The sequence below is a fragment of the Penicillium daleae genome, assembly GCF_028827525.1.
Source record: "Penicillium daleae strain IBT 16125 chromosome Unknown utg000007l_segment0_segment0, whole genome shotgun sequence".
Classification (NCBI taxonomy): Eukaryota; Fungi; Ascomycota; class Eurotiomycetes; order Eurotiales; family Aspergillaceae; genus Penicillium; species Penicillium daleae.
In genome coordinates this window covers 2,143,892-2,161,041 of record NW_026623155.1, presented here as the reverse complement: position 1 = coordinate 2,161,041, position 17,150 = coordinate 2,143,892, and the positions used below count along the sequence as shown (strand labels likewise).

The 17,150-nt window shown below is 51.0% G+C and overlaps 4 protein-coding genes across 4 annotated transcripts; 2 read left to right on the top strand and 2 right to left on the bottom strand.

Moving 5' to 3' along the window:
- Positions 1-5,132: 5,132 nt before the first annotated feature.
- N7458_007951 (J domain-containing protein) lies at positions 5,133-6,785 on the top strand (the record flags this gene model as incomplete). The annotated part of the gene is made up of 1 exon (XM_056911333.1): positions 5,133-6,785. One exon carries the CDS (start codon positions 5,133-5,135, stop codon positions 6,783-6,785), a length of 1,653 nt encoding a protein of 550 aa, XP_056764159.1.
- Positions 6,786-8,019: 1,234 nt separating this feature from the next.
- N7458_007950 (putative sterol o-acyltransferase (APE2)) lies at positions 8,020-9,955 on the bottom strand (the record flags this gene model as incomplete). The annotated part of the gene is made up of 6 exons (XM_056911332.1): positions 8,020-8,046; positions 8,110-8,151; positions 8,210-8,465; positions 8,524-9,234; positions 9,300-9,743; positions 9,828-9,955. The coding sequence occupies 6 exons, from the start codon at positions 9,953-9,955 to the stop codon at positions 8,020-8,022; spliced, it is 1,608 nt and encodes a 535-aa protein (XP_056764158.1).
- A 1,265-nt stretch (positions 9,956-11,220) lies between these two features.
- On the top strand, positions 11,221-14,028 carry N7458_007949 (AP-1 complex subunit gamma; the record flags this gene model as incomplete). The annotated part of the gene is made up of 5 exons (XM_056911331.1): positions 11,221-11,230; positions 11,306-11,429; positions 11,499-11,687; positions 11,740-13,867; positions 13,936-14,028. 5 exons carry the CDS (start codon positions 11,221-11,223, stop codon positions 14,026-14,028), a joined length of 2,544 nt encoding a protein of 847 aa, XP_056764157.1.
- Positions 14,029-14,895: 867 nt separating this feature from the next.
- On the bottom strand, positions 14,896-16,429 carry N7458_007948 (putative nucleotide-sugar transporter; the record flags this gene model as incomplete). Its single annotated transcript, XM_056911330.1, has 4 exons — positions 14,896-15,169; positions 15,270-16,109; positions 16,204-16,280; positions 16,346-16,429. 4 exons carry the CDS (start codon positions 16,427-16,429, stop codon positions 14,896-14,898), a joined length of 1,275 nt encoding a protein of 424 aa, XP_056764156.1.
- Positions 16,430-17,150: the final 721 nt, after the last annotated feature.

The window sequence follows — 17,150 nt, the reverse complement described above, 5'->3', positions numbered from 1 at the left end:
TCATACCACTAGACCACCCGGGCATTTGATGTCTGGAATGTCGGATTTTTTGGCTTTACGCTCTCTTGTTCGTTTTTTATCCCGGTATCCTGGATTTTCTCGCGGTACGGCTGTGGTCCACTGTAAGTCGGCTAGCTTAGCGAAACTTGGAGATATCATTTGAGGCTCTTGGAAGTGACCTACACGATCATGATCTGCCTAATGTCCTCGTCGGGGCCTGGAGGCCCCTGGTTAGTCCCTAGGCGCGCTCGATATTTGGACACTACTAGTCGTTTCGGACTTGACTACGCGGCTGGGTGGCTAAGGATCTTGACAGTACTCGTTCGCGTATAGCGGTGAGCTTAGCGGCTACATCATTGAGAGCTATATTATATCAGATGCAAGTAATAGAACTAGGTGGCAAGACGAGGGTCCAACGGTTCTATGGTTGCTGGATTGTTAATTTTGATGAAACTAAGATCATTAGAAGATCTAAAGGGGTAGTATAATGTGCTGAATAGCCTGTATGATAAATATCAAGTTTGTCGGACAAAGACGGCTCAGCCTACTCTAGACATGTAATGTGCTAGCATTTGAACGCCTTCGATGGTTAAGGAGATAAATACCCTTCTACTTAGAAACGAACCCGACTTACTATCATGATTATTTAAGGAAACACGTTGCGTGTATCATATCTGAAATGCTCTAGTGCTGGCTAATAACAGGACTACAGTTTCGTATATTTGAAGTTATAATCGTTTCTGATATAGAGGTGAAAGTACAATTCAGTCCTGCCCTCGGGGCCACGGGGCCCTGGGTTTGCGTCAACTATAAATAATTTCCTCATCAAGGCAAAATCTGATGCCTCAGACATCAACCGCCCGGGTGGTCTAGTGGTATGATTCGCGCTTAGTAAGCTCTCCCTGCAATCAACCAATCATCATCTATCAAGTTACTAACAGCTCCTCCAGGGGTTCACCCAAAGCATTGACTGCGCGAGGTCCCCGGTTCGATCCCGGGCTCGGGCCTATATTTTTCCATCTCTGTTTTTACAGTCAGGCCTACCCTACCACTGTTGCCGTATCCATGGCATCACTTACTCCTTGTCTCTTGCGTCCTATCTTAAGCTATGTTGCTGAAAGCACTTTACTTCCTTATTCTATCATATGATTCTTGTCCCACTAGCGATGATCGGATCATCAGTCCGGATCGTAATGTCGCAAGTATTTTTTTATGAGTTAACTATAGATGCAAAACATAATACAGTCGATTCTTTTAGCGCTAGCTTGTTTGCAGGTAACATTATTAACATTATAACCCTTTGTTTCGGGAGGCAGGACGCGTGTAACTTGAGTAGTGATGCTTATACGACCGGAGGTTTATCATTAGAATTTGGATTGTGGCTGACGGCCAGAACTGGTCGAGATTGAAAGGAGGTGGTGGGAGCCTGTTTGAGTGGCGGGGCTTTGTGACTCAGGTCCTGGGGTTGAGTCTGATAGGTTTGAACATTACATCTGAGCTGAAACTTGGACATATCTTTTGACGGGTTGTGAGTTCGTATCCATTAGATTGAGAGGCGATTAGTGGTCTCATGGATCGATGGATGAATGGATGTAGGCGTAGCTGCAGAATCCATCACACTCTTTCTTATCCCGAGCGTCAAATGACCGAGACAGTTTTACCTACAGTAGAATATTGGACTAGACTGGGCAATATTTACCCGATTTCAGACAAATGCTCCTCAAGAATCCATATCGCTCAATCAGTATATTTTTACGTACGTACTCTACTCCCAGACCTAAAGCCGCCTCGGTCCAAGACTTCCCAGGCTGCATCCAGCTGATGAGTTCGCAGGAAATCGCTAGCTGGACCGCAGCATCGGGATCGAATGACTGCACAGCCGAAAAGACCCTCATGTAGCTCTCTTTCTTGGGGGAAGTCGTGAGTACCCGTCGTTTGTGGTACTCCGCACGTAGTCGTACACAGGTGTAGGGTGGGGGCCACTAGCTATTGGGTTATTGGAAGTGTACAGCAGAGAGGGACACGTTGGATCATGGGTCCTGGTGGGACAGTGTGAATGGACTGAACGAGGAAGGCGATGCGATTTGTAGGCGGGTCCCCGACCTCGGCCCCGTTCTTGGGTCTCACAATGAGTGGTTGACCCACTGATTTTCATTTTCTACAGTGGTACTCCGTAGATCTGGTAGAAATGGGAGAGAGATAATCTTACAGTAGTACGTAGTAAGTGGCCGGGGAGTCATGTTCCAGCGACCGGGCAGGATCCTGGACTGGAAAGTAGAGTCTACCTCGTGAATGGACAGATCTTTGATCCCAATACATCGCCGTACATACTTTAAATCACCCACCTGATGCTGCACGCTGACCAAGCTGACCCGTCAGCTTTGTGCAGCAATTATAGCTGGAGGAATGCATTTCCTCTTCGCGATACATGGAATCGAGAGCGGAATAATATTAATTGTATCACGTAGATGATCCCAAATGGCGGGGGAAAAGTCGGTGACATGGTCAAATTCTATATATAGGGACCATCGCCTGGAAAAACGGGACTGGGAACTTCTTCAAGCAGGACTCTGGAAGGATAAGCCACAAAATAAGGTGTCCACGGAACCACCCGGCCACGAGTCTCGGGAAACCAAACATTGACAAGGGAAGGACCGCCAGGGACCACGTTACGGTACCATTCAATGAAAGTGTTGTCAGCGTACTGCCGTTGTACCTGTCAGAAAAAGAACCAGGTGTGGCGAGGGGATTTCTGTCAGATGTTTGTGAATGTCTATGTACTTTACATACAATTGGCTTACGAGATATACATGACGCATGTACCGACCAAACCTGCGCCGCCAGGCACAGTAGTGATCCAATCGCATGCCTCAAGAGCCAAGGCTGGTGCCAGCTTTGACGTGGGGCGTGCGAGAGGGCGAAAAGAGACGAGGCGAAAGGCCAAAAACCCGCGCGATGCGGGGTATCCCATTGGCTTGCCAGAACGGACAACATCGGACATCTCGCAAGTTTGGACATTCTACATTATTGTTGGTTGGTAGTAGGGGCGAATTCTTGCCAGGGGCGACTGACTTGAGGCGTGCGTAGGCGTTGACCAACCAACAAACTATAGCCATTACAATAGGAATGAATGATAAAGATGAGAAAAGAAGAAATGATAGGCCCTGAATAAGCCCCGGTAAAGCGATCAAGGCTGCCGTGGGGTACATACTCCAGTACCTGTCAGGAGGCAGTGTCAGTTGGAACTTGGGGAGGGGCCTTGGAATTGGTCCAACCCTGTCAAGCAGCGGTAAATCTGCAGGTCTGAGACTTGGTTCTCCCGAGACGTAGCAAGCCAGCCATGCCACGGACTACTAACTAGCAACATACGTAACTAGGGAAACTCCCCTACGGACGTAGGTAGCAAGCATCCTTGGGGAAAACTTTAGCTCGGTGACTGAAGTTGGTGCAGACCGAACCGAACAATAATAATAATGCGGGGCAGTGGAATTAGCAGTGACCATCCCGTGTCACTCTGCTTCGAGAGACTGGGATCATCGACATCACAAGCATAATCAATCAGAATCAGATGTGTAATGATGATTCTCAGAGTCGATCCCTGAGGAATGGAGAGCGAGCGGATTTTCCCTCGTGTTTGATTGACTGCCCCACTTTAGACGGACGACTGGTAGACCTGTTCTCCCTCCGTACGTTTAGACTCCGAATCATAATGGAGTAGACTGACTTTGGAAGTGGGATCTGCCCCATCCCCGTAACTCCACGGAAATACCACGCCCGTGTGATTGGCGGACAGGGCCCAGGCCAAATCAGACAAATCGGATTCGAGACGCACCGGCCTTGTGGAAGATGGTGAAGACACACCAGTCAGGGCGGCGCAACTAGCGCCTAGCCAGGAGGGCGTTGGGGGTGATGAGTGATAGGCCCCTGGGCCCTGTGTGGAGGGTGACATTGCCTCGCTTTTTTGTTGAGACTTTTTGGAGGTCTTTTTGGAGGATTTGCACTGCGCTCATGGCGGTATTAGTAGGAGGACCTGTCCAGGGAATGGAAAGAAAACAAGAATGATGACATGGTAGTGATCATTCTCCAAGTTCAGTCCACACTGTGATAGACACTCTCTTACCACTCCTTCACTTTCTTTCCTGCTTTTTGTTTCTCTCTCTCTCTCTCTGAGACGAGTGCCCTCTTGTGTTGGGCATCCAGTACGGAGCGAGGAGGAAGTGAGGCGACCCAGGCCAGTTCTGGAGACATTCCACGCAGTATCTTCAACCGCCACCGCACTGGCGTGTCGGTAGTTTGCAGTGGCGGAGTCGAAGAACTTGTGCCTGCCCTCAGCATCATCCACCAATACCAGCCACGTTACCATACCAATACCAGACGGACAGTACCTCCAGTGGCATCCACTCTATATCCGTGGTATATCCGTGGTATATTCGTGGTATATTCGTGGTATATTCGTGGTATATTCTGGTATATTTTGGTATCCTGAGTACTGCACTACATTCAGCGACGGTCTTGGATGACCATCGGATTTTCAAATTAATCTGCTATATTCTTACATCACTACGACCACTCTAATTCTGATTCTAAAGTTGGTCACCCTGACGGATTCTGACCGAGACACCGAAAGATCCAGTCCCTGTACCTTTTTGTGTTTTTCGATTTTCTTTTATTGGAACGGCCCCGATCCCGACTCTCCTTTCCCCCCCCGACCGCCGCCGACCTTCCAGCGCCCATTTCTAATCCTTCCATCTTGTGAAAAAATCAAAAAAATCCAGATTAGCTGAGGATTAGATGGTCGGCTTCGGCTCAATCTCCTGACCGTATTTCTATCTGGATTATATTTGCCCCTGACACTCTCCTGATCGGTCATTCCGGACCCTGCCAGCATCTTCTGGATGTGGATTCCTGTCCGATCTCCGTTCCCCCATTCCATACATACGTCGCTCTTGCTCCACCGCCTCTTCGTTCCCCTCTTCTCCAATCCACCAACCTCAATCCTACTCCTCTCTCTCCCCTCTTCATCTCCTTCAATTCCTAACAGGGCGTCACCACCCTGTTGATGGTTGACTGGAATCTACCCAAATAACCCCCTTGATACCCCTGATCACAGACCTCCTTCCCCCCCCCGGAACATGACTTCGCCACCCGATCTGGACCCATATGTGGTGCTGGGCGTTTCCAAGGATGCTACCGTCGCCGAAATCCGAGGTGCCCATCGAAAACGAGTATTGAAATGCCATCCCGACAAGGTGCAAGATGAATCCCAACGAATTGCCGCTCAAGACGAGTTCCAGCAAGTGCAACAGGCCTACGAAACACTCTCTGATGAGACACGCCGCGCCCGCTACGATCAAAAGGCCAAGCTAGCAGAGCTCAAGCGGGAATTGCTCGAGAGGCGCAGACGGACCGCCGAGTCAACACCGTTCTCCTCTCCACGAGGCAGTGGAAGTGGAGCTTCCCGTGAAGTGCGAGAAGGTCGTGTCTTTGAGGAACGAGTGCCAGTGGATATCCTCTTGGATGAGGAATTGCGGTACACAGAGGAGCCCCGTTCAATGTCGCGCAAGTACGAGGAGTTTGGCATGCGATCCAAGTCGAAACCGACCGAAGATAAGAAGAAAGCTCGTACGCCCGTTAGCAGCTATCGAGCCGCCAAAGAGCTGCGCGAGACAACCAAAGCAAAGCTGGCTGATCAAGCCAAGCAACGCGACCGCGAGCGCCGCCGCCAAGCCAGCGTCAAATACGACAACTATGATTCGTATGCAGACTCCGACAGCGGTTCCGAATCTAGTGGCTCCGATATCTACGTACGTCTTAAGAAGCCGGCTCACCGATCCCGCGAGCCCCGTGAGTCTCGAGAACCTCGGGAATCCCGATCCCGGCCAGCGGAGTCTATGCGACGCCGTGGTCGTTCCTACGATGACGATGATGAAGAAGATGAGCTGCCCAGCCGATACACCGGCCATAAGTTTGACAGGCAGCAGTACCTGGCTGAGGAGCACATTCAACGCTCCAAGCATGAAGCCCCGCGGGGGTCTCGGTCCCCACAGCGACACCATGGTTACGAGTCAGCCGAACCAGAGATGAATACCAGTCGGCGCGCGGCTCGGTCCTCCCGCTCGACCCGGAATCAGTCTTCCTCACGTAACAACTCGTGGGAACACCTCGAGTCCCCGCGACGGGAGCGTGAAGAGTTCAAGGTGCCCAAGATGCCTACTTCCTCCACCTCTCCCGGCTACAAGTCCTCTATCCGCCCTTCCTTGTTTGGAGCCCGCGCCACCACCTCGGCTGGCTTCACTCGTCCCAAACGAGAGGGTTCTAGCCGCGAAGAGCCCTCCCTGGAGAAAATGTCCCGCGAGCAAATCCCCACACGACCCTCAAGACGCTACGACTCTGGTTACTCCAGCCCCAGTACCCCCGAGATGCCCGCCAGGGGCTCCTCCCCCAAGACGACCGCCCGCTACAAGATTGTCCCCGACGCGGTTATCATCGAGCCTGCGAAACCCGCCAAGTACCGCTCGGTATCTCCCGAACGGGCTCGTATGGCGCCCAAGCGAGCCAGCACCTTTGCCACTTTTGAGGCAGAGTCTCCCCGCATAGAGGTCCGCTCTGTGCGGCCTGTGCGCCAGTACGATGATGTCGAGTACACAGCTCGCCCTCGGGCCCAGGACGTTAAGTACACTCGTGAGATTCGACCCAACGACGTCCACGTTTCGCCCGGTCGATCTCACTACTACAACGACCACCGCCATCCCCCAGCGGGAAGACGGCAGTCAGCTTATGCATAATCAGAAACACATCAATGACGACAGCGCCACGCTCGTGCATATTTTTCCCCGTTGCGCTTGATTCAGGATTTTCTTCACCGTCATCGATTTCGGTTCTCTCGCAATATTTTTTTCCTTTTCAATCACTTCTTGTCAATATTTATGGGTGGTGGCCTTTACCATCGCCCTAGTCCACCCACCATCATACTATCTTACGGAAAGTCCTGGCTCCCAGCACCCATGCTCTCCATATGGACACCCCCCGACAACGAGACACGGGATTTACTTCCACCCTGGGCGACGATATTCTTCTCTCCCCACTTTCTAGCATTGGGACGGTTTGGTTTGGTTCGGTTTGGGTATCCCTGCATGATCAGGCACTCCCGGTGGGGGCGTGCCCTGCACTCTCTGGTTTTGGTTATTGTCGGCGCTATTGGTTCGGGGGAACGGTGTTATTGATTCATGATCTTACAACCAACATATCATACTACAACCTATTTGGCGTATCTGTATCTTTTTGGGATGTGATTTTCTTCTGGTGCTTCGTGTTTATTTGTTTTGTCTGTGCTTGTCTGTGTCCGCTTTCTTGCTCTTTTTATCTTTAGTCCGGGACACATTTATTTAGAATCCCGTTATATGACCCTCAGTGGGGCGAATGCCTTGCTATTAACGAATTGATGCATTTTGAAATGATGATTTATGATTTATTTGTGGGAATTGTGCTCTCTTTGTTGGTGTTTTTCTAATTATGCGGTGTATTAGGTAGACTGGTGCGGTAGCAAAATTGATTAGAGAATCTGACCTAATTGTTTTCATTTAGTCTCAGAATACCTTGAATAGTAGATTTTCCAATTGCTCTGAGTCATTATATGGGCATATGGAAGTAACCGATGTAATACTGGCTTTGGATTTCTTCTATGCCCAAGCTACATACCCAAGTATCTCCACTCTTCGTTGATTCCGGGTCCATTTATGGAGGACCGTAACAGTTGAAAACTGCATTGATATTCAATACATATAATTATGAGCATAACATAGTTCGATTCATTGCAACTTTGTACAGTTTCATCCCGGGCATGCACCTCAATCAAATCCATAACCGAGTAAATATAGCCAAGGGGTATTCAGTAGAGTACGCATCTCCTAACCTTCTTTACTATACATGTCCAACCTATCCGTGGTAAATGATTTGCAAGCAAGTACTCATATCTGCTTGTCCACGGTCCAAAGCCCATACGGTGAGAGAACGCGAGGCTCAGACTAGGACGTAAAAGACGCACATCTGTAATCAGAGTATTAGCAAGTGCAGAGTGACGAGCAGATACGGCGATAAAGATAAACTCACCATCGAGAGACCCAGGATCATCGAACACCAGAAAAAGACATTCTATATATCGAGATTAGCTCTGCTCCCGAAAGACGGGGCTAGATCTGCCAGCACTTACGTTAAGGGTCGTTCGACCTTTGAAGAAACGTGACTTCTGGACAGCCACAATCGGCAGCTGAAGCATCATAGCTCCAAAGCCATAGCCGCGCAATTTCTTGGTGATGCAGCTCATGACTACCTCGTGGAAAATCGAGCTGACCAGGAAAGTGATAAACATGGCCACAGGCTGGGAAAACCGCGAGCGGGAGGGGAAGTAGACGTGGCGGAATAGGAAGTGGTGAACGGGGGCGTTCCACTCTCGCGAGAACTCGAGCCTAATATAAGTGTTAGTACGGCGTGGTCAGATTCTTTAGAGGATGTCTTTGATCTCACCAGTCGCACGAGTTCCACCAGTCAGAGTAAAAGTGCCGGTCCGCAAACCGGGTTAGTTCTGCGAACGCACCCAGCACGTACTCGAAGATCACCAGGAAGACTAGCAGGAATGTCACCATGAAGGGGAATAGCAGCATGCTGATGGTCTCGGCCAAGATGAGCGCCTTATCGGTCACACTGTCGAGAGCCTCTAATTGAAGGTGTGCCTCGCTCAAGACAGGTACGATGAATTCCTCGCTCGTCAATGTAAGCAAAAATATACATCCAAAGACGGCTAGAGTCTTCCATGCGATCTCATCCCAGCGACGGTCAGGTCGGCGGGGGTACTCTAGCTCGTAGCACAGAGTCGGACAGCAGAGGAAGTCGGCGTAGTTCCCCAAGCTCAGGTTCTGCGGGTAGGAGATGTTGCCCAGAGGCGAGGTCAACTCTGTGGCCAGGTCTTCACGCAAGCGGACCAGCGGCTCGGTGGAATCGTCCTCGTCATGCTGGAGCTTCATGGACGGGCGGCGGCGGTATGGCTCCGGATACCGGATTGCGGCCGGGGAGGTCGGCTCAATGGGGCCTGGCTTGTCGAGAGCGGCGAGGCGTCGCTCCATCTCGCTAAGATGGCCATTATAAAAGGCGTATGAGTGCAATTTCATAAGGATCGTCAAGAGGTGGAGGGTGAAGAACACTTGGGCTGTCCAAGTCCATAGGCGCATAAACGGCCAGCTTTTTGGGCCATAGGTCAGCTCAATGTCTACATTCCAAGCGTCTAGATTAGGGACGAATCTTACTTGATCCACACTGCTAGCCACAGCGCCTCTCCAACACTTTGGAGGACCACTCCTCCACGTGCCCACCGCAGCCACCTCGGCCCGCTGCGGTAGAGCTTATGCATGGGGAGGACAAGTGCCGAGCTAGCCACCATGGCTAAATCGCTCAGGCCCAGTTCCCACACATTGGCCGATAACAGGCTCCAAACTCGCACTCGCAACGGGTATCCAGTATCTTTGATATTGCGTAGCACAGTCGTAACCACCATAATCACCAAGCTGATCCAGAACAAGGTAAAGAACCCCCGGAAATCGTGGTGGTCGCTGTCGGGGTCGAAATGGGATACTCGAGGGACATAGTCAATGGTATAGAACAGGCGATTCCGCGCGCGTACTTGCTTGCGCGCAACCACAATCGATTGCGCCGAGGGGGGCGCATCTTCAGGGATGGGGGTTGAGCGGCCGCTGCATTTTGCGGGTTGAAGGCGTTAGAAGGCATTGCTGGAGACTCAAGGGCAATGTATTTGTGCCGGGCGTGGGGCCACCTACCTTGTGTCTGAGCTCAGTCTGTCCAGTATAGGAGGCGTGAGAGTCGCATCGGCCTTTGTGTCGGGCTGAATGGGAACAGTGCGCGGTCGGAGGACGGACGGGTCATTCTGGGCGATGGCGCTGGACATCCTAGGGTGGACGAAGAGAAGGATGCAATTGCGTGGATATTAGATGGAGAAGGGAGAGTTCACATCGAAGACAATAGACAGTGACAGGGGAAGTCGTAAGCAGGTCAGATGTGGATTGTGTTTACATGGTTGACTGATCTATGTCGAGGTCCGAGGGGGACCGGACGGAAGCCGAAAAATGGATCCAACTACGTCAATGATGAGCCTTAAAACCCTTTAGTGGCCTTGGAGCCTTACGCCCGAGTACTGAAGAAAAGGTGGCCCTGCCATGTGCTGCATGAACAGGGCTTAGCTGCGAACTGTTTGGTGTTTTACGGCCATAGCATTTAACCCCATGACCAATTATCTACAAAGAGGTTTTCTTTTTTTTTTTTTTTTTTTTTTCAATATTCGTCATCGTAGCTGCTTCAAAAACTTGGTAATTATACATATTACGTGGGGTTTCTTTTCTGGGACCAAGATTTGCCAGGTAAAATATGTCTAGAGCTGGTAGCTCAGCTCCCAGGTAAGGTCCACGGCAATAGGTAGTCCGTAATATTACTATGATCTATTCAATAATGGCCTATAGAAAGAAATATCGGGCGTATCAATTCGAATCAATTAGGGTGCTCTATCTACCACGTGTACCGTGGGCTGCGAGTTCTTCCAGCGCTTTGCGGAAGGCTCGTAATCGATCACTAACGAATTCGGACTTTGACCGTTAAAGCCGGCGTGGCCTAATGGTAAGGCGATAGACTTGTGCGTATCCCACTCGTTTTGGACCATTTCTTGAATCATCGTCACTAACCTTCTACTAGCTAATCTATAGATTGCGGGTTCGACCCCCGCCGTTGGCTTCTACTCATTTTTTTTTCTTTTCAAATTCTTTTTCCTAACAAAGTCCCGTTTTCCATTTTTGGGTGATTATATGAACATTAGATAAACACCTGTGATTTCTAGACAAGTAATAAAGATTTTCAAGACAGAGCTGGCTACAGTCTTCCTGCCTGAAGTGCGCATTTGCGAGATCACCTGACAACAGTAGCTTACATCAGCAAACGACTGTCGTACTCCCCGTTCGGGACTAGTGCAACTTTCCCGCGCCAAGAAGCCAGGTCAACCCAAATCACGGGCCATCATAAAGCCAATCCAGACCGGACGCTGAATTGCTTCAACTACTGTCGTGCGAGCTACCTGGTCTGTCTCGGATCCCGCCACGGGCCCCCTTCCGGACTTTTCTCATTGTCACTTCTATCTCCTGACCCCGCCAGGGGTTGTGGATCACCATGGCTTCCCGTAAGTTGGCCGCCCACCGCCCCTCATCGTCTCCCCTGAGGTTGATTCATGGTCTAACCCCCGCATGACCAACAGTGAAGCAATTTATCCGCAATGTTCGAGCTGCTAAAACCATTGCGGATGAGCGGGCTGTCATCCAGAAAGAAAGTGCCGCTATTCGAGCCTCGTTTCGCGAAGAGAGCCACGACTCGGGCGTCCGGTTAGATCTCCAACATCCTCTTTCCCCCCCCCTTTGACGTGTACAGACGGTCCTAACGAGGGTTCATAGGAGGAACAATGTGGCCAAATTGCTCTACCTCTTTACACTGGGTGAGCGAACTCACTTCGGTCAGATCGAATGTCTAAAGCTACTTGCCTCGCACCGTTTCGCCGACAAGCGACTGGGGTACTTAGGGACAATGCTATTGCTCGACGAGAATCAGGAGGTGTTAACGCTAGTAACCAATTCATTGCAAAAGTCAGTGGCCCTTTATTGTGACCAGAGAAAGGAAATGCTGACGACCAGCCAGTGACTTGAGCCACTCCAACCAGTATATCGTCGGTCTCGCCCTATGCGCACTCGGTAACATCGCCTCCATCGAAATGTCCCGGGATCTTTTCACCGAAGTCGAAAACCTCATGTCTACAGCGAACCCCTATATTCGACGGAAAGCTGCCATTTGTGCGATGCGGATTTGTCGCAAGGTCCCGGATCTGCACGAACATTTCCTGGAGAAGGCTAAGACGTTACTTGGAGATCGGAACCATGGCGTCTTGCTTTGCGGTCTGACTTTTGCAATCGATCTGTGTGAGGCTGAAGAGGAGGAGGAAGGCCCAGAGGGAGTTATTGAAGTGTTCCGACCGCTCGCCGGAGGTCTAGTACGCGCTTTGAAGGGTCTTACAACGTCCGGATATGCTCCAGAGCACGATGTATCTGGCATTACGGATCCATTCCTCCAAGTGAAGATCCTCCGGTTCCTGCGGGTTTTGGGCCGAGGCGATGCGGCTACCAGTGAATTGATCAACGATATCCTGGCCCAGGTGGCCACCAACACCGACTCATCAAAGAATGTGGGCAATGCCATCCTGTACGAGGCTGTGCTCACTATTCTCGATATTGAAGCCGATTCGGGGCTGAGGGTCCTGGGTGTGAACATTCTCGGAAAATTCTTGTCAAACAAGGACAACAACATCCGCTACGTGGCATTAAACACACTGAACAAGGTCGTTGCCATTGAACCGAACGCGGTGCAACGGCACCGCAACACCATTCTGGACTGTCTGCGAGATCCTGATATCAGCATTCGCCGGCGAGCGCTCGACCTCAGCTTCATGTTGATCAACGAAAGCAATGTCCGGGTGCTCGTGCGGGAATTGCTAGCTTTCTTGGAGGTCGCCGACAACGAGTTCAAGCCAGTGATGACCACCCAGATCGGTATCGCTGCTGACCGTTTCGCCCCGAACAAGCGCTGGCACTTGGATACCATCCTGCGGGTTCTCAAGCTGGCTGGGAACTACGTCAAGGAGCAGATTCTGTCCTCGTTTGTCCGACTGATCGCCACCACCCCCGAGCTGCAGACCTATGCGGTCCAGAAGCTCTACTCCTCTTTGAAGGAGGATATCTCGCAAGAGGGCCTTACACTGGCTGCTACTTGGACGATTGGTGAATATGCCGACAGTCTACTGCAGGGCGGTCAATACGAAGAAGAAGAACTGGTTAAGGAAGTCCGCGAGAGCGACATTGTTGACCTGCTCACCAACATCCTCAACAGCACCTACGCTAACCAGATCGCCATCGAGTATATCATCACCGCGTCAATTAAGCTCACCACGCGCTTGTCAGACCCCGCTCAGGTCGAGCGTCTGCGTCGTCTCCTGTCCAGTCGCACTGCCGACTTGAGTGTCGAGATCCAGCAGCGTGCCGTTGAGTATAGCAACCTATTTGGATACGATCAGATTCGCCGTGGTGTCCTCGAGCGCATGCCTGCGCCCGAGATTCGCGAAGAGCAGCGCGTACTGGGCGCACCTACCAAGAAGCGCCAGAGCAAGATCCTCCGCGGCAAGTCTACAAAGGTTTCTAAGCCCGCTGAGCACGACCTGCTCCTCGATTTGATGGGTGGCTCAGATGCACCCGTGACCAGCCCGACACCAAACGGGTCCAACACCGCCGATCTGCTGGCAGATATTCTGAGCGGAGGAGACTCGAGCACGTCGTCACCGGCACCCGCGCCCATTGGTCAGACCTCCATGAATAACGCTGTTATCATGGACCTGTTCGGCTCGAGTGGTGCCTCGCCTTCGCCTCAGCCGACCCAGCAGCCTGCCTCTGCCTCGCTGGACTTGCTGGGTGGAGGTGGTCTCGGTGCTTCTGCGCCCTCGCCCGTTTCCTCGCCTGCACCTGTGTCTGCCTCTACCCCTGCACACAGCGTCTACAACAAGAACGGTCTCGTGCTTACTTTGCAAGTGCAGCGAAGCGGTGCCAACGCTCAGATTCTTGCCCGCTTCCGCAACGAATCCAACTTCGACAGCTTCACCAACGTCGGTTTGCAGGCTGCTGTGCCCAAAAGCCAGCGGTTGCAGCTGAGTGCTATCAGCAAGGCTGATCTTGAAGCCGGTGACGAGGGGACTCAGACCCTGCGCGTGACTGCAGTGAATGGGGTATGTTCTACTCGCACACCTTAACTAATTACTACACATAAGACTAACCACTTTAACCCTTAATCTAGGCCCTCCCACCCAAGCTCCGCCTTCGCCTCCGAGTATCATCCACTTGGGACGGAAACCCAGCGACCGACCAAGTCGACTGGTCCGAACCATAAGCCACCCTGAAAATTCAACTCATATTTGTATCTTGCAAAGGGTAAAGCTTACGGTTGGGACATTTCCAGTCACAAAATCTTTCAGGCGGATGAATTTTTTTTAAATTCAATGAGCAGCTCCAAAATCACCCCCCAGTTTTATACACATTCCCCCCTAGTCACATTACGCCTTCATACTTTGTTTCTGCTCGGCCTCATCTAGACATTTCATTCCTGCTGTTTTTCCCGTTTCCCCAACGTATCTTCCTCTGCCGTGTTTACAATTGCTTTCCATCTTAGAATGGAAACCCCCTTTTACTTTCGTGTACATGCTTCGTTAGCAGATGATTCAGTGCATGGACAAGTGCTGCATGGTGCAAATTGACTGGTTCTGTTTAGTGGTGCCGTACTTTGGTGTAAAGTGTGGTCAGATTGACAAGGATGGATGCTAGGGTAATGATGGACTCGGGTTAGGTGTATGCATGTTTTCTGGTTGGGGAGGAGAGAGGCATAGGAGCATTTTGGTGTTCGAAGGACTGAGATTACTTGTCTGCTATTTGCAAGCACCTAGCTAGACATTAAAAGAGAGACGAGTCTGAAGATCAATGATGTTGGCATAAAGGACCCGAGAAAAGAATCCTAAGAAACCCAGCAATTGAATTGACATGAACAGACGAAAACCACGAAACAAATGCCTGACAAAGAGAAGAGCGCAACAGAACAGAATAAGCGACACCAGTATATATCCAGAAAGAAAAGCACCAACGCAGAGAACGCCAACGTCCAGCGTAGTTGCCAAAATGCAAGAAATGTATCAAAGATGCTGACCATGCAGGTCGAGCTAACTATAGCTGACCAAGACGAGTACTTGGTCATATTTGTACCGCCCTACATGTGCTCAATGGGTTCCTCGGGGAGTAGCACCTGGCCCTCTCTCCGGCTTGAGGGAAGGCACGCCTTGAGAGGGGGGCGGATGATATCGTTGAAGAGGAAGGTGCCGTACACGAGCAGTCCGAAGCCGACGACTTGGAGCCACTTGAATGACTCCCAGCCAAGGCCTAGGGAGACGAGCCAGATGAAAAGGGTGCGGCAAGTGTCGATTGTGCTGCGCGAGGTGGCAGACACGGTGCGGGTGACGGATAGACCGAAGAAATTGAAGCCGCTAGGTATCACAGTTAGTAATGATTCGAATGCTTGTAAAGAGACTATTGCAGGGTCGAATAAAAGTGGGAGATATAAAGACGAATATGGAGAGGACATACCCAATGCTGATCATGATCAGGATACTCGACATCGCTACTGCGCGATTCGTGCTGACCTCGTGCCATCCCTCCTTCATATCAAAGTAGCCATACCGTCCGGCATCGGTACTACCAACAGCCAAATAAAGCATCACCATACTAATCACGGTAACCGAGAACCCAAAGATACCCTCCCAACCCACAACCTGCAGCGGGTCCATAGCGTAATTCTCAAGAATCCACTCCTCAAGGACAAACTGGCTAGCAGTAAAGATTTGAGCAGCCGCAATCAACAGCACACCAATAATAGTCTGCACCGCTTCAGGCGTCCTTGCATCCGCATACACGACACCATCATCCTGGGTGATATCATGGCCGGTACCGCCGCTGAACAGCGCGCCGGCAAGACCAACCAGAGCCACGCCCAGAACTACAATGAAGAGCGCACTCCACTGGTAGAGGAAGAGTTTGCGGCGGAGGAAAAGCACACTGAAGAGGCCGACGAAGAGAACGAGCGCTCCACGCGTCATCTGGTAGATACTAGCTGCGACGAAGAGCAAGCCCACGTTCATCAGGGTAGTTCCGGCGATGTCGCAGCAAGCCGGCGCAGCGAGCAGGAGAATGCGCCACCCACGCAGCTTAATGCGATCATCGTGTTCGTGCGCGGGTTTGCGATGGGCATGGCCGTTACCCTCGTCCAGCGTGTGGTCTTCGTCTTCGTCCTCCTCGCCCACGGGCTGATACCCGCCCTCGAACAGCGGGGATGGCTCTCGGGTGAGCCGGGGTGCCACGAAGCGCTGATAGAGAATGGATAATCCGACAACGAGCCAGCAGCCCATTTCACCGATAAACATTTGAGCCCTAATCAATCCAGAGATATATCGTAAGCCCAATGTCCGGCCCAGTCATTGTCATTACTACCTGTGTAACTCTGCTCCCTAGGGGTGCCACCTACGTCTGAATCACGGGCTGCTCAAAGAGCTTATGCTCTTTGGGATTGGGAGAGTCGCAATTCCGTACACATTGCATGTCCTTTGATCGGGATCTTTGTTAGCCTTAGATCCTACTGGGCTATCAGTCGGGCAGGTGTGGATTACCTGGAACTTGTTGAGAATGGTGTTGCAAACTCCGGTCACGAGCATCATCGTGACCAGGATGGGGATAATACCGCGGTCCGCCATGGTGTCCCTATAATATCAAGGAGGGACTTGAGGCGGGGAGGAAGAATGAAGAAGAGGAGAAGAGGAGAAGCGGAGAGGAGGTTGGAGTTGAACAAAGAGGAGATAGCCTTATCGGCTGATAAGCGGACCAGCTGACGTGACTCGGTGGGTCCATTCCAGCTGATCAAACTAGACAAACTACTCCGCCCAACGATAAAGAACCATCTACGAGTCAAAACTACAAGAAACATGGAAAATGTTAAAATCAATGCCCTGATATTGACAAGGTCCTGAAATAGAGAATTATCAAAGAGAAGATGCTCTTGGGAAGCATAACATCCATCCATCACCCATCCCGGCGGTACCACAGAAGACCCACCATCTTTTTCCCCACAGCATGAACGCCATCGCTGATCCAGATGGGAATCACAAATCGACAAAGAGAAAAAAAGGGAGAAGCATGAATCCAGCATCCACGCACAGTGATCGCTGAAGGAAAATGAAGGAAGAAGGGATGAAAGAGAAAAAAAAGGGAAAATGGCCAGAAAGAAAGGATGAGACAAAACAGGAGTTCCGTGTTGGGTATGGTACACTCGCTTTCCAGATTGCAACCCATCATCAAAGAGAAATCGAAAATGACAGAAGACCGTACCCCTATGTACGCCAGAGGAAACCCGCCAGGATGGGAGGAAAAGAAATATGAGGAAAAAAAAAAAATCGTGAAATCGGTATGTCTCATCTC